Source organism: Paroedura picta, chromosome 3 (assembly GCF_049243985.1).
Source record: "Paroedura picta isolate Pp20150507F chromosome 3, Ppicta_v3.0, whole genome shotgun sequence".
Taxonomy (NCBI): domain Eukaryota; kingdom Metazoa; phylum Chordata; class Lepidosauria; order Squamata; family Gekkonidae; genus Paroedura; species Paroedura picta.
In genome coordinates this window covers 41,670,847-41,684,683 of record NC_135371.1, presented here as the reverse complement: position 1 = coordinate 41,684,683, position 13,837 = coordinate 41,670,847, and the positions used below count along the sequence as shown (strand labels likewise).

At 41.3% G+C, this 13,837-nt stretch overlaps 1 protein-coding gene across 3 annotated transcripts in view; it reads left to right on the top strand.

The window, feature by feature from the left end:
- MGLL (monoglyceride lipase) overlaps positions 1-13,837 on the top strand; it is a 99,876-nt gene that overhangs the window by 16,515 nt on the left and 69,524 nt on the right. For all 3 annotated transcript variants that reach the window (XM_077325403.1, XM_077325404.1, XM_077325402.1), the window contains exon 3: positions 9,987-10,093. In XM_077325403.1, coding sequence (XP_077181518.1) covers positions 9,987-10,093 — 107 coding nt within the window. The remainder of the gene's footprint in view (positions 1-9,986; positions 10,094-13,837) is intronic.

The window sequence follows — 13,837 nt, the reverse complement described above, 5'->3', positions numbered from 1 at the left end:
AACTTGAGGTACCACCAGCTGTGTAAGTTGTTCATGGGAACAATTAGCAGAGATAGCAAGTGCGGGGAGTAAAGCCAAGGAGATGAGAAAGGGTGGGAAGGAGAGCTGCCTTTTTCCTGCTGCTCTTCCCCACTCCTGTATATATCATGAGTCTTCATGGTTCTTTTATTGTCTATAGACTGAGGAACTTGTGTTTTTTGTATGCGGTCACAGTGTTATTGAGGTTGTGGAATGAAAGCAAAATGGTCCCAAGCCCATCCATGAGATGGAAGGGAGTTAAAGGAGCCCCCGAGTATAATAATAATAATAATAATAATAATAATAATAATAATAATAATAATAATTATATATATATAAATATATTATATATATATATATATTATATATTATATATATATATTATTATATATATTATTATTATATATAATAATAATAAGGAAAGCCCTCTGACCAGAGACTGGGCCTCTAGCAACAGGGAGAAGAAAAACTCACAAACCCAGAGCACCTAACATGACTAAAGTTTCCCCAAGGAAGGTTTATTGCTGAAGTGACTCAAAAGGTTGTTTCTGCTTTTCTACTAGAAATAAACGTGTGATGATACTGATCAAAGAGTGCAAAGAATTGTACAACATTTGAAGAAGAGGCAATTGGCCAGGAACTGATGCTTGTTTTTGGATTTCTTTGAATGCCTATAGGAAATCCATCTAGAGTGATTTTTCACTCTGTTAATGTGCAGAGATGGCCGAGGCCCGATAAGAAGAAGGGGCCAGATGAAAACAAATAACATTGTTTAAAGATAAGGGAGATTCGTAACCTCTTTTAAGGAAAGTCCCTGACCTAGCGAAATTAGAGGTGACTGTGTACCTTGCATCTTTCTTCAGGTTTGAGGCTCAAAGGTGTATAAATGTGGCCCTATCTAAAAATGGAAAGCAGATGCAGTTTGCCGGTCTGGCGTTGAGCCAGTTTATGGCTTGCAAGCAAAGATTTTCATAATGTTTCCCCACTATTGTTAAGCACCTCTACAGCCAGGTTTTAGATTTGTCTGTCAAAGTGTACAGAGAGATTTTGTATCTTTGTTTTGTTTGGCTGAAGGAATGAGGTAGCAGAAGCAATTAAATGCTTCTAGGGATAAGCATCTATTTGACCTAGTAGCAAATTTGGAATAGTTAAATGTAGAATTAAGAATGCAGTCTTGGTTTTAAAAATGAATAGATAGCTGTTGATATTAAATTTAGCAAGGACTGCCATATATTTTAAAATACCATGTATTGTAAAACAAGTGTGTTCTCCCTTTTACCTCCAGGCAAAAAGGATATTGTATTCACCTCTTACTGGTAAGGTAGCATTGCATTAAATTATACATTTAAATTGTACCTAGTAGATACTTAGTATGCCCTGTGATTCGGTAGTGAAAATGTTACCTTCAAAGAGAGCCAGCTTGGTGTAGTGGTTCAGAGTGTGGACTTCTAATCTGATGAGCTGGGTTCAATTTTGCGCTCCCCCACATGCAGCCAGCTAGGTGACCTTGGCCTCGCCATGGTGCTGATAAAGCTGTTCTGACCAAGCAGTAATATTGGGGATCTCTCAGCCTCACCTACCTCACAGGGTGCCTGTTGTGAGGAGAAGAAGGGAAGGCAATTGTAAGCCACTTTGAGACTCCTTTGGATAGAGAAAAGCAGCATATAAGAACCAACTCTTCTATTTTAAAAAACGAGTCTGGCTTTGTGCACAATTAAAACCAATTTTAGGTATTAAAATTCCATAGAAAATAGTTGGATGCACAGTCCGGGCCTGTTAGTCTGCTCTACTCAGAAGTAAATCTTGCTGTGCAGTGGAAATTCCTAATCTTTGTGCACATGACTGCAGTATCTAGCCCTTAACTATGTGCTCCACATTCCACCCTTAAGCACACGTTTAATTGGAATTGAGTGCCACTGATGTCACTGGAGTTTTGTATGTTGAGGCAGCTCAGGTTTTTCAAGTGTATTTTTCCAATCTCTAGAGCTAGAATTTTTAAACTAAAAACCAAACCAAAAACGTACACACAAGTAAAGCCCCTTGGAGATTGGGTATCACTCTGGGATATTATACTCAAGATGTAGATTTAAACAGTGGTTTAGTTGTAACTGTTCGCTGATTTGATACTTAATGGCATGTTCCCATTACTGCCAAAACTCAGAATAGCAGTTGTCACTGGCTGGCATCTCAAGAAACTCACGGTTTTGTTGCTGCTGTTCCATTTAAAGTTTTCATACTTGCAGGAGAGTAATCCTAACATATTAGAATAGGAAGGGGGCTAAAGGTTAACTCGGCCAACTCTCAGTTCAAAGGAATTATGTCAAACCAGTAGTCCCCATACAAGATTAACCTATGCACCCCAGATCACATGTATGCCACATGTGCAAACAGTGTTGAACAGAAGACAAATCAGCTCTGCAGAATCGTCCCCTCCCAAGCTTCTGGCAACAAACCTACGCAAGTCACTTGCAGACCAAGGCTGCTGTGCTCCACTATTCACCATCAGCCCCCTTTGTTCACTGCTATTACCCATCTCTGACATCCTCCCCCATTTAAATAAGTTGCTTGAAATTGTAACAACCAGCTTTTTGGATCTCATCTAATCCAGCATCCTGTTTCTACCCTGAGCCAGCCAGAAGCCTCCAAGAAGCTCAAAAACGGATTTATTTTGAAGTTGTATGTTCTCTTAGTTGGTGCCTGTACTAGTGACTTCATTGTATCCTACAGCCTTGTTGGGGCTGGCAAACATAAGTGGCACTATAGCAAAATCAAAAATGTTGGAGGAAAATCACACACCTTTAGCAGAAGACTTTGTTTAGACTGCATAACTCCCAGCCATCAAGAAACTCTGGCATCGAGTTACACACGCAAAACGTGCTGATGTGCACATTTGTGCAAAGTACATAACTGATAACATCTCTGAACTTCCAGTGAGTCTGCATATTTCTCACTTAAAATCATTGGGATTTACAAATATGTAACTACAGGAATTGACTGTTTTTATCCTTGCAATTATCATCATCATCATCACCATTGTACCATCAGTGTAAAGAAGCTGTGTGGGATGCAGCGCAGGAGCAGTTTTGAGGATGCTGAGACTTTTGCCTTTTAAAATATGCTGTAATTTCTCTGCCATTAATGAAAGAGAACACCAATAGAGCACAGCTTTCGTATAAATGAATAACAGCTTGAAGTTTAGACTGGAATTGCCATTTTGGCATTGCTGTAGGGACGCATGTATGTTTTGGTTCCGCAATTGCCAACAATGCTACAAATGAGGACTAATCTCCTTTCCTGTTTTCAGTATTAGGTGTAGAAATGTATTCTGACATACTTTTGAGAGTTGAGTACATATTAACGGGATTTTCTGTCCATGCTGGTTCTTTTGAGAATATCTTCTTCTTTTTTCTTTTTTTTAAACCAAGGGTGCCCAAACTGTGGATCTCCAGTTGTCCATGGACTACAGTTCCCATGAGCCCCTGCCAGTGTGGTGCTCATGGTCATTGTAGTCAGTGGACATCTGAAGAGGTACTGTTTGGCCACCCCTATTCTAGACTAATTAACAAATGGGCATGGACTAGATCTGAGCTCTCCAACGTGGCACATACAGGCAACATGTTGCTTGTTTATCTCTTTCCTGGGGACCACTGAGTGTTTCTAGAAAGGGGACAAAATTAGGTGTGGCTTTTGCCTAGCTTGACTGCTAATTGACAACTCAAGATCTGCAGATCAAAAGGCATTCTGTCTCCTGTGGCAGTCATGTTGTCATTGGCTGCACCCTCTGCAGCAGCCTTTTTGCTGTTGCGCCCAGCATCCTATGCCAAAATCCCATAGGTGTCAACAGGTTCAACAAGGATGGAAATCCCTGCACTAAATGGACCACTGGTCTGACCTAGGAAGGTTTTTCTTATGACTTCGTTTACCATTGGCATATTGCCCCATAAAGTCAAGAACACAGTCCGTGGAATACCTGTTTATCAGGCCTAACCCAATGGCGCATAATACTGCAAGTTTTGGAGCTCACTGGAACTCTTCATCAGGTCAGACTCTACAAAAAAAATTTAAAAAGAAAACAGATTCAAATGGTAGTTTAAGACTTAGGCATGGAATATGCAGCCTTGTTTATTATTTGTACAAATGCTTTTTCACTGTTGAATATCCTTGAACATAGTAATGTTTCTATCACTGGCACTTGAGAAAAAAATTCTCTCTATATATATATGTAGAAAGGTTAACTAGAGAGACAAAATGAATGAATGGCTATGAACCAACCACAGTATCTAATGTAAGCAAAATGAAATGCCAAAGAAGTCATCCTCTGTAAACTAATATGAAACTATGACTCAGCCCTTAAAACATATGTTGACTTATCTATCAGTCAGCAGTGTGTTCATTGTTTTTGTGTTGTCCTTCAACGTTTTGTTACTGAGGTGTGTGTGTGTGTGAAATGATGAGTTACATGAATGGATAATGCTCAGCCCCTAGGCTTATTTCCTCATATAGTTGATGTCACTGTTGCTACATACCCTTTCAAAGATGAGTTCTTGTATATTTTGTGGGCCTAAACTGCATGTGACCCTGACATACCTTGAGGGGAACTCCCAAATATGTAATTTTGTAGACTTGGGAGGAATATCCTCTGATGTGGATATTGGAGTGAGGGGTAACTCCCTCACCCCTTCTGCCATTTTGCTAATCAGATGGCTCCCCATTTCCTTTTGGCCTTGGTAAGGAAGAAAAGAAAAGTGCAGTATGGATACCTGTTTGGTTCTTCTGAGGATTTGAAGGAGATGTGGAGTGAGGTGGATACTTTTGGTTGCAGAAATAAGATTGTGGTAATGGAGTGAATCTACCCCTCTCCCATCACAACAAACCTGTTCTCCCTCTTAAGTGAAAGACATCTTGTTTGTGATTTCCACTCCTTGCAAGATATCTTCCTATACCTCAGGGGAGAAGTACCCTTCATGGTAAGTATCCAGTGGTTGTTGCAGTAGCTTTTTGAGAGGATTATTCATATGCATGATCAATGTGATTAATATCTGAACTGCTTAAAAATATTCATCTGCCTTTCTCTTCAGATATAATGCTTGAGGTCTGGTGCATGTTGCATAGTATGTCAAGGTTATGTTTTTATTCCATATGGCATTGTGATACAGAGGTGGCGGAAATTGTGTGAGGGACACCATGCATGTTCTCCCTGGGGTTTAAAGCATGTCCTTCTTCAGAGTCTTACTTAATCATGTCCTTTTAATATCCTTTTAAAATCACACATTTGTGGATACATGGTATTTAATTGAACATGGATGAAATGCCCTCCAGAGGGAACAGTATTTAGAACCTATGACATGGCTGTTTGATGCCTTTATGCCAGGGTTGCCGAATACCCTGCACTAATACTCCATCTAATTCATTCATTGTTGCTTCTGGGTGTTAGAAAAATGCTAAGTACAATCAAAGTACATTTAACTCATCATTACTTGGTGATGTGGTTGGTGGTGATGATAAGCTGCTTGATAAGTCAGACGATTGGTTCATCTAGAACTGTCTACTGCAGTTGCTCTCCAGAGGCCGAGGAAGAATTTTCACTTCACCTACCACCTGATCCTTTTAGCTGGAGATTCTGATGATTAAACCTGGGACCTTCTGATGATTAAATCTGGGACCAAACAGATGCTCTTTTCCTGAGTCACAGTCCCTTCCATATGCTGATTGGCTCAGAGCACCAAATCAGATGTTTCCTTTGCAGCCAGATTGCAGTCTCCCATGCCACAAAACTGACAACTTCCTTCAGGTAGATTCAGTGTGGACCCTCCATCCTAGATGATGGTGTGGTCTAGACCAACACGAGCATTTCTGCAGTGGCAACATGTTTTACCAGTAATATAGATCACTGTCCCAATATATCTTCATGCCAATTGGTCAAGTTTCAGCTTAGTTCACTTAAAACTCCCTTCAGGTTTTTGTTTTTCATTGTATGGGAGTGGTTTAATTTTCAAGTATCCAAATTGCAATGACAGCAATGCTATTTTAAAATTGTTCTACTTACGGCAATGAAAACTTTCATATATGTATAATAGGAGAGCTTGGCATATTCCTCACACATTCTACGATGCAGCATATTCATAAGGTTACATAATAAAGACTCTGACCTAGATAAATGCAAAATAGTGCTTTCTAATCTGTTCTGGACATTAATTTTTCACACATGCTGTGGGGCAATGCAAGCATAATCAGTTGTAAGGAGACAAGTGAGTGGTAAAGGCAATTGTGTAAGGATTTTTCTGACAATGTTTTGTCCTTTATAGATGGAGAGATAAGTATTTAAGAAAGGTATACACAAATACATATAAACTCTGTGAGATTAAATCAGGAAGCTGAGGGAGGAACTGAAGGAGGTACCAAGGAAAGGTTAAGAGCGTAGCTGAGAACGTATCCCCAGGAAATGAAGGGTAGAATAGACAGCTATTGGAGTGGTGGGGAAATGAAGAAGAGCTGGAGGGGGGGGGCATTTGTACTAAGTAGGTGAGACTGAGAGAGTTCTCAGAGAAACTGTGACTGGCCCAAGGTTCACCCAGTTGACTGCACATAGAGGAGTGGGGAGTCAAACCCGGTTCTCCAGATTAGGGGCTGCCGCTGTTAGCCATGACACCTTGCTGACTCCTCCAGTAAATTGTATTAGAACTGGTGGGATTTATTCACAAATTATACAGTCTCAGTAAGTTCTGCAGACATTACAAACTAAAACTCCAAAAGGAGCTCCAAAAGGGTCTCTCAAGCTGTGTGAACAGGCAACAAAATGGCAAATAAGATTTAGAGTAGGTTTAATGTGATGTTGGATCAAACAGCCCTGAACTTGCATATTGGGATCTCAAGAAGATGAGAAGGGATCATGAAGGAGTATTTGGGATCATGATGAGCAGTTCACAAAAAAAGGGGGCTTAGCGTACAGCAGTGATGAAAAAGGCAGATTCCACATTTGGAACAATTAGAAAAGGGGTTGAGATTAAAATTGCTAATATTTTATATCAGTCTGTATTGTTGCTGTATTTGTAATGTTGTGTACTTTTGTTCACATCTTTAAAAGCTGGAAATAATAGAGGGGTTGGAACACTTTCTCAGTGTTGTTTTCACTTTTAAAAGTTACTAACGTGACACAAGGGGAAGATTTTATAAAATGATGTATGATATGGAGAAATTGATTGGAGAAGGCTCTCTCTCTCTCTGGTATCACTGGACATAGGAGTTCCCCATGAAATTGATTGGCATTGCATTCAGAACTACTTTGTCAGAACAGGTGTAATGACTGTTTTCTTTGCTGCAGAAAATAGTGATCTGATTGCTTAAATGGCTTTAAAATGCATTAGACAGATTCATGAGGGGTATGCCTATCAATGCCTATTTATTTAGAATATTAATATGCCCTCTCTTCAGAGTCCTGCTTGAAGTAGCTTACAATTAAAAAACATTATAAAAACAAGCCATTCAAAATATAGCAGCTGTAGTAGCTAACTGAATCCTCCAAAATGAGAGGGTACCACCAACAATGTTTTTCTTAAGGGCTCTTTCCTCTGTCCCAGCAGGGCTCCTCTTATCTCTCAGTTCTCAGTCTGTAAAATGAGCAATAACAGTGACATATCTCACACTGTTCATTTATTTATTAACTTCATTTATGCCCCAGTGGGGATCCGAAGCAGCTTGCTCTCTTCCCCTCTACATTTCCTCACAACGCTGCAAGGTAATCAGAGAAGGTGAGGCTAGTCCAAGATCACCCAGCAGACTTCCATGGCAAAGTGGGGATTAGAACTTGGATCTCTCAGATCCTAGTCCCATAACTCATGGGGTAGATATGAGGGTAGTAGCAATTAAAGGCTGTAGGTACAATTAACAATAAATAAAGCTTGTTGCCATGTTACATGTCACAAAGTTCTCTACCAGTCAAGAGTTCTCTGAGGTGTTACAGCAGCTAGGGAGAAGCTGCTGAAAACTCTCCTGTATAGCAGCTGTACATACTGCACAGATCCATGTCAACCGTGTTTCGCTTTGATCAGCCATTTTGTGTGGGTATTTTCCAAGCCATTCAGTGCCAGGAATGTGCCCTGAGAGTGGTAGTTCTCCATAATAAAAGGGCTGATTGGTAACTAGATTGTGCAAATTTGCAGCAGCAGAGTGGAGTTGCCACCATTTGAGTGTGTTTCTTCATGTTTGCTGAAGCACTGAAATGTCTGTCATAAGGGAGCAAAGTTTCCATGCAAACGAAGCAGTCTCCGCATGGGTGCTGGAACATTTGAGGCCACCATGATGGTCTGGAAACAAGGGCCAGTTATTGCCACAGAAACTAGTTCCAGTTATTTTTTTGAGATTTGTTACCTGACTAAGGCAAAATAACTACCTCTCCTTATTTTTTTAGTAGTTCACCTGCCCATATATCTCCCAATATTTGTGGCACATTGACAGCATGACAGAGGGTGAGAAATCTCTCTCTTGCATTGTAAGAACACTGCCTATGGGACTGCCTGGCTGAAATATTTACTTTTCATGGGCAAGTGGCCATTTGTAAGTCTAGAACAGAATTACAAGCCCCTGCTCTGTTGCCTCTAACAAATGGTGATGCTTATATCTCATGGCTGTGAGACGCTTTATGTGCTGATCTGGGAGATCAAGCTGCTAGAGAAGAAATAAGAAGAAGTCAAGCCAGGGATTTCCCCCTGATCTAGTCTTAAAATGGCACCATGTTGAGTGTTCTAACAGTAAAATGTCATGGGGAGGGGTGGCTGTTACCTGTGAGGGTCAGGTGGGTAATACTTACTTAAAAGTTAGTCATGTTACTGGTGTATCGTAAATCCATTTACTAAATTGATTTTGGTGGAAATTACTCCTCAAAAGAAGAGTTGGTTTTTACATCCCGCTGTTCACCACCCAAAGAATTTTCAAAGCGGCTTATAATCGCCATCCCTTCCTCTCCCCACAACAGACAGCCTGTGAAATAGGTCAGCCTAAGAGAGGTCTGACAGAACTACTCAGCAAGAACCAGTCTAACAGAAGAGAACAGTGAGTAGCGCAAGGTTACCCATCTGGCCGCATGTGGAGGAGCGGGGAATCAAATCCAGCTTGCCAGATTAGAAATTGCCACTCTCAACCATTACACCAAGCTACACTAAATCAAGCTTGCAGGCTTTAAATTGGTGTCGATGGATTTACTGACTCCTGGCCAATATGGTGTTTTTAATGTCGTCTGTAGCAATTGCGGGTTGTTGTGAATCCCAAGCCACTCCTCATGGAGTGTGTATAGCTGCTTTTGTCTCTGCCATAAGAGGTGTTTTGAAATGGGCACAATGTCTGTGTGCACAGGAGAAGCCTTTCACCTACTGCCTATGCTGAATTCTTCTTTGGGCATGCCTTGTCCGCCTTGTCATGATGCTCGGACAGGAAAGCAGCTGTAAAAGAACACATTGTATGGATGGGGATGTAATGCTCTCAAAACCATTGACATAAAATTATAAAACTGTGTCAGATTTTCTGTATGCTAAGTGGGACTCCACAAGATGAACACAGCCCACCAGCGTTGATGTTCTGCCAGATGCTTCACCGTCCACTTGCTCTTGCAGTCCTCAGGATATGGGATATGTGGGAACAGGGCTCCATGGCTGAAGGGCTTCATTCGGCTTGGTTGGTCACAAAATGTCTGGGGTTTATATTTTCACACGCACTTTGAATTGATGGGTTGTAATTCCCAAACAGGATTAATAGGAACAAAATAGTTACAAGTTCCTCCCATCAGTGGGTTCCCACGTTTCAGTTAATACTCCTAGGACTTTGCATAGTCTCCCACATTTCAGTAATGTTAGATGATCTTTCTACAAAAAGAATTTTTTGACACTTGCAATGGTAATGTGGATGCTTCCTTTGCATTCACAGTTTGCTTGTTTCCCTGTCTTCTAACTCTGCTTCTGCTTTAACACTCCTTTTAGGGGCCTGGTGTTTGTGGCTCATGGTGCTGGAGAACACTGCTGTCGCTATGATGACCTTGCCCAGGTGTTGACAGGAATCAACCTTTTTGTGTTTGCTCATGACCATGGTGAGTGCCTTGTAAAGATAAGCATGTGGTTAGGACAGTAGCATAAGGATCATGTCAGAATCTGCTCTACACCTAGGAACAGAGACAATATTGTAGTTTTGGATGAGGATGAAGCATGCTGATACAGTTCTGTCCGATCCACTTCATCTTGTTGCCTGTGCAATGAATGGGTAGTGGTGGTGCATATATCCAGAATATCGGAATGCATTGATATCATAAGTTTGAATGCTCTTTTCAAAGTGTGATATTGACACAGGGCTGTGTGTGTGTGTGTGTGTGTCTTGCGGGGGAGGTAGAGTACTAGAAAGAAGTTTAGATCTGTAAGATTGGGGGCTCTTGTGTTTAGCTATGAAAGAATCTGTTTATTCCTGGTGCATTTTTGTTGCCTGGTCACCGGTTGATTTTCACTGGCACATCATAGTTGTAAAAGTTAACTCAAAGATGATATTGGAGATGCATGACTGCATCTCCTAATTATTATTTTTAATTATAAAATGAGCACAGAGGGCTCTGAATTTCAGTAGTACCATTTATTCAATGCTATTTCTCTGGCATAAATTCTACCCCAAGGCCTGTTCTCTTGTGTGTGTTTTTGCCAGTGGATGGCGGATAGCAGCTTTGAAAGATGAGTAGTTTAAATCTGGGAAAAGGGAGGGAGGGAGGGAGGGAAGAGATAAATGTATCCTCCTCTGGTGCTCTGATGAGATTTGTCCCATCTTAATTGGCTCTGTTGTATCATGTGTGGCTTTGGCCTTAAGTGTTGTGATAATACTATTACATTTAGAAAGGATTGCAACCTTCTCTGGAGGAAAACACAGTAACACTGTAGAAGTTAGTTGTCCTTTCTGAGGAATAGTGAAAACTCACTTTGAGGAAACTGGCCATCCTTCACACTCCATCTAGGAACAGTCAGAAGACAAGCACCACCATTCACTGTTTGCTTCCCTATTTCCTTTTTTTCCCCCACGGGCCCTTTCCCCTCTTTTTTTCTCCTTGTCTTTCTGATAAACTCGGCATTTACAGGGGAAGTCTGCATTTCCCCAAACTCTTAATTGCTTTCATAAGTTTAAAGATGGCACACTTGCATTTCGGTGGGCCCCCAGGAAACCTCGATGATTTCATTAGGTTATCTGGTGCCATAGCCACACAGCTTGAGCAATTAAGCTCATAATTCGTCTTAATGATCATCTGGGAGTGTACACTTGGGCTGTATCAATGGTTGAATATCCCCCGCCCATGCTAATGACTCTTAATAGTGGTTATTATGCTTTCAGTGGTGTATGTGTTCTGTTTCCTGGGTCATTGGAAGACTCTGGACAGAAATGCCTCATGAAGCCCTTGCTTTGTTGCTATCACTGACTACAGTAAGCTGTTAGGCAACTTAAAGCGACATTATAGGATTTTTGCCATCCCTTGTTGAAATGTGTCTTCTACATATGGGGTTGAAAAGTACAGAATATTTTTTTGAGATTTTATGTTGAATTGATCATACAAAATACTTTTGGATGTCTAAGACTAAAGTTCTTCATAGAGACTAGGAGAAGTACAACATAGATTGCTGTGAATACGTCAGAGAGTAATATCCAGATAGTGGATGTGTTATATCACCTCTCTCAAGTTCTGTCCATTCAGCAGCATCATATTTTATTATTAGATTTATATACTGCCCTCCCAAACAGCTCATGGGAAACCTTCTATAAAAATGGGATATATATTAAACTAATGCTGAGATAAATAGCCTGCTTTGTCAGGAGCCTGTCAACTGCTGTCCTTGTTTCAAAGGATGCCAACTAATTTTATGCCAGTGGCAGCACTGTAATTTTCAGGATAGTCCCATGTTTTGTCCAAGTTCTGAAAAGCAGGCTCAAGCAAATGAATATAGATCCATCATCTGTTCTTACGACATGCCGTGGTTTTGTAGTCCTTTATCAAGAGTACATCAGAGTGGACCGCTTGTGTTTTAGCCTCTGCCGTATTGATAATACTCTGTCGTCAGGGACTGAGTTGCCAGATCAAAATTTTCATGAAATCCTCCAAGGGCCTAAGGAGGAAGGCTAGGGCAGGAAACTCTTCACAGAGCTTCACAGAAAGCAGCAAGTGGTTTGGGCTTCAAAAACAAGAGAAGACAGAGGGTAACTTCTGTCCCAGAGATAGAGAGGGGAAAAGGTGGTAAGGCTACCCATAAACAGCTTTGTCCAGCTTGAAAGCTTAAAGTTCAGTGGTCTTTCAACAGAAATAGCCACTGGTTTGTTTCTAAGACACCATCTCCTTCCCAGACAATAACCATTATATAACTGGATTAATTTGTTCAGACTGCACAGGGATGGTTGATTTTCCTGAAGGAAAGTTCAGCTTCCAGAGTTTGCAGGAAATACCAGACTCTTTTCTGCCTTAGTGGGAGATTCATACTGTTCCACAACTGAGTAGCAGAAACAAGGAGAATCCAGCTGGCTCCCCAGGTACCCCACTGACCTAATTTGAGGAATTCAGCAGCGACAGAGTCAAGAGAAGCTGTTTGTGCAAGTAATACATGCAATAGGTTTGTCCTACTTTTCCACCTCTTGGGCAACATAAATGTGCAAGGAGCCATTTATAAAGCTCTTGAGAACATATGTGCAACCTAAGGGACAGAGGAAAGAGCTAATGCGGTTGTCTGAAGTGGCAGATTTCAGGGCCAGCAGTGTGCCCCCTGCCTCTTCCATAGTGATCCCCGTGCCTCCCTTCTCCCACCTGCCCCTGTCTCTGCTGCCTCTGCCTGGGAGTTAGAGCAGCTAGGCGTTGTCTCCTGGTCTCCTCTTTGATAACAACCGGGCCCTCTCAATAGGCCACCAGAAGTGGTGGTCAAACTTGGACGAGAGGAAGAAATCTATCAAGAGATTACAAAGTCGTACAGGGTGTATGATGCATGCCACAGTGTTGGAGAAGGCAAAGATCAGTTATTACCACCTCTAGGCAGAGGTGTAGTAGAAGTGGTCATGGACGGGATGATGCGAAGCAGGATTGAGACTGGTCTTGAGCAGTGTTATGGCTTGAGCTGGCATTGGGAGTGATAGCTAAGCTGGGGACAGGGTAAGGAAAGAGAGAGCAAATGCACTGTGGGAGGAGGAATAAAAAGGTCTGGACAGTGGTGATTAGGTAAGAAGCAGATGGATATGGGGATGGGGTCTGTGTATCTGAAGAAATAGTACTAGTGTTGGTATTTTATACCTAACCTTTCACTACCCGAAGGATTCTCAAAGTGGCTTTCAATGGCCTTCCTCTCCCCACAACAGACACCCTATGAGGTAGATGGGGCTGAGAGAGTTCTGAGAGAACTGTGACTGTCCCAAGGTCACCCAGCTGGCTGCATGTGGAGGAGGAGTGGGGAATCAAAGCTGGCTAAAAGGCTGATAGCCACTAGAGAGCACGCAGTATGGTTTATAAGGCTGAGAAATGTCACAATACCCAAATGAAGACTCTCAAAAAATGCTACTAAGTTTCAATAGAGTATAATATTTGTAGGCCTCTTGAAATGCTGATTTTATGTAAGAGCAATTTCTAGAACTGTGTGTAGATTCTCATCATTAGCCACATCCATCTGAATTAACTTTGGGTTTGTGTGGACTTGTTTTTGATGCTTTCCATGTTTGGCTGTAATTTTTTTAATTGGCTCCCGAGCTCAAGTTCTTGACAACACATTTACATTTGGCCTATTAATAGAAATGTAAAAGATCAAAAGATCTTCATGCTCTGAATATGGTGAGC